The following is a 2,116-nucleotide window of genomic DNA, read 5'->3' on the forward strand; positions in this document are numbered from 1 at the left end:
GTGTGTGTGTATATGTGTACATATATATATATATAAAATATGCTTCTAATAATCAGCTAATAGCAAACTATTGGTTTGTTTAGCGGATTGGCGTATTCTCTAATTTTGAAAACTGTTACCAAACCGATAAGCTTCCACTAAATTAGTTTTTGCCAACTTAAGTTCACAACATCAATAAGTTTTTGTCAGTCCCACCAGTCTTCAGCTGGAAGGAGATTAGCTTAGGTTAGCTTTTAGTGCTACATTTCACTCATTTTACTTGTTTAGCTGTTAAGTGTTAGCGTCCCCTTTTTTAATTTTACACGTTTAGTGGTTTAGTGTTAGCAAAGCTTTTTTTTCAGTTAGCAGATTTATTGAAGCTAACTTTTTAGCTAGCAGTGGCCACTGAGTTTCGGCTAAGATAAAGTCAAGATTAGGCATCAGCTGCTAATGGTTAGGTTTAGTTAGTGATACTTTCAGCTAGCCTTTAATTTTAGTTAGCATTAAGCTGTCTTTCATTACTTTCAGATAGTCTGTAAATATTTGTTGCTTCAGGCCAGTTTTTCTATATAATTAGCTTTAAGTTAGTCACTGATTTACTTTTAGGTAGCATTTTGCTTCCTTTAGCTTATGCTGGATACTTTCAGCTAGCCTTTAGTTTTAGCTAGCATTAAGCTGTCTTTCATTACTTTCAGCTAGCCTGTAATTATTTGTTGCTTCAGTTTAGTTTTTTTTTATATATATAATTAGCTTTAGGTTAGCCACTGATGACATTACTTTTAGGAAGCCTTTTGCTTCTTTTAGCTTTAAGCTTACGCTAGATACTTTCAGTTAGCCTTTACTTGTAGCTAGCCTTTACCAGCATTTTATTGTTAGCAAATAGTTAGCTGTCTGTTAGCCAGATACTGTCAAAAACTGACCAAAAATTAGGTTCACTAACCACTAATCCGCTAAACAAGAATGTTAGCTCTGCWAAYGCTAAATGGCTAAACAGATTGGTGGGACTGACAGAAATCAGTTTTTATATTTCTATTATTTAAGGTCAGCAGAACCTAATTTAGTGGAAGCTGATCAGTTGGTTAGCTAAAAGAAAAAGGCTAAATGAGAAGCCACTTCGGCTATCAGTGGGGTTAGCACAACCACTGCTGTTAGCGCACATTTGAGGTAAAAACAAAATGCAGCAACAGTTATTTATGAGTTTCCTCATAGAATCAGTGTCCTGACGAAGGCTTCCTCCCTCCAGGACTTGTACTACCAGTCGTACGCTCAGGTCGGCGTGCTGTTCGCCTCCATCGCCAACTTCAACGACTTCTACATTGAGCTGGATGGGAACAACATGGGAGTCGAGTGTCTGCGGCTGCTCAATGAGATCATCGCCGACTTTGACGAGGTGGGGCCGAGCGGTCCGTAAATCACTCGCTCTTCATCTGTTTCCCTGCAGATCTCCGGTCGGAGCGATGACTTGAGGTTTAAAAGTGTGTGTGGGGGGGGGGGGCAAAAACACCATGATGTAATGTAATAAGCAATGGTCACGGTTGGGAATTTTTTCTTTGTCACTATAACAAATCACTTACAGTTGACGTTTGGTTGACTGGAATCTATAATCAGTGACATGAAGCATTAATTTACACAAACAGGATAAACCCGGCGCTGCGTCTCGACCAGCACAACATATAGTTTTTATTACCAACACCGTTACCAGGTTTGTTTTTTTCCTTTGTTTTATTTTATTTTTTTTTATCTTCCAGCTGATGGACAAAGAGTGCTACAGGGATATAGAGAAAATCAAGACGATCGGCAGCACGTACATGGCCGCAGTGGGGCTGGTTCCTTCAACTGTGTCCAAGGTAAACACACACGGGGTGGGGTATATTTAGACCCTGAATGTTTGTCAACTCTGAGCTGCTCCGCATTGTTGGCCTTTAAAAATTTACAAGAAGTAGTGAACGTGAAGTTCATTTTAATAAGTAAACCTGAATATAGGTTTAAGTAAATCAAATATACTAGGCACATGTACGGTACTTGTAGTGTACTAGAAAGTGTACTGATTTAATACTCGTTTGTACTAAATCGGGACTATTTTTTTTAGTTTATTAAAAGTGTACTGTTATAATGTCTTTTTAAGTTTATAAACTTA

General features: G+C 38.1%; 1 protein-coding gene across 1 annotated transcript in view; it reads left to right on the forward strand.

The window, feature by feature from the left end:
• The window catches only part of LOC106532267 (adenylate cyclase type 1), a gene marked incomplete in the record, with an annotated part of 61,146 nt that overhangs the window by 52,670 nt on the left and 6,360 nt on the right, over positions 1-2,116 (forward strand). Inside the window, 1 exon segment of the mRNA XM_014028290.1 lies at positions 1,728-1,826. Within this exon segment, the coding sequence (XP_013883744.1) occupies positions 1,728-1,826 (99 nt within the window).

This window comes from Austrofundulus limnaeus, unplaced genomic scaffold, assembly GCF_001266775.1.
Source record: "Austrofundulus limnaeus strain Quisiro unplaced genomic scaffold, Austrofundulus_limnaeus-1.0 Scaffold740, whole genome shotgun sequence".
NCBI lineage: Eukaryota > Metazoa > Chordata > Actinopteri > Cyprinodontiformes > Rivulidae > Austrofundulus > Austrofundulus limnaeus.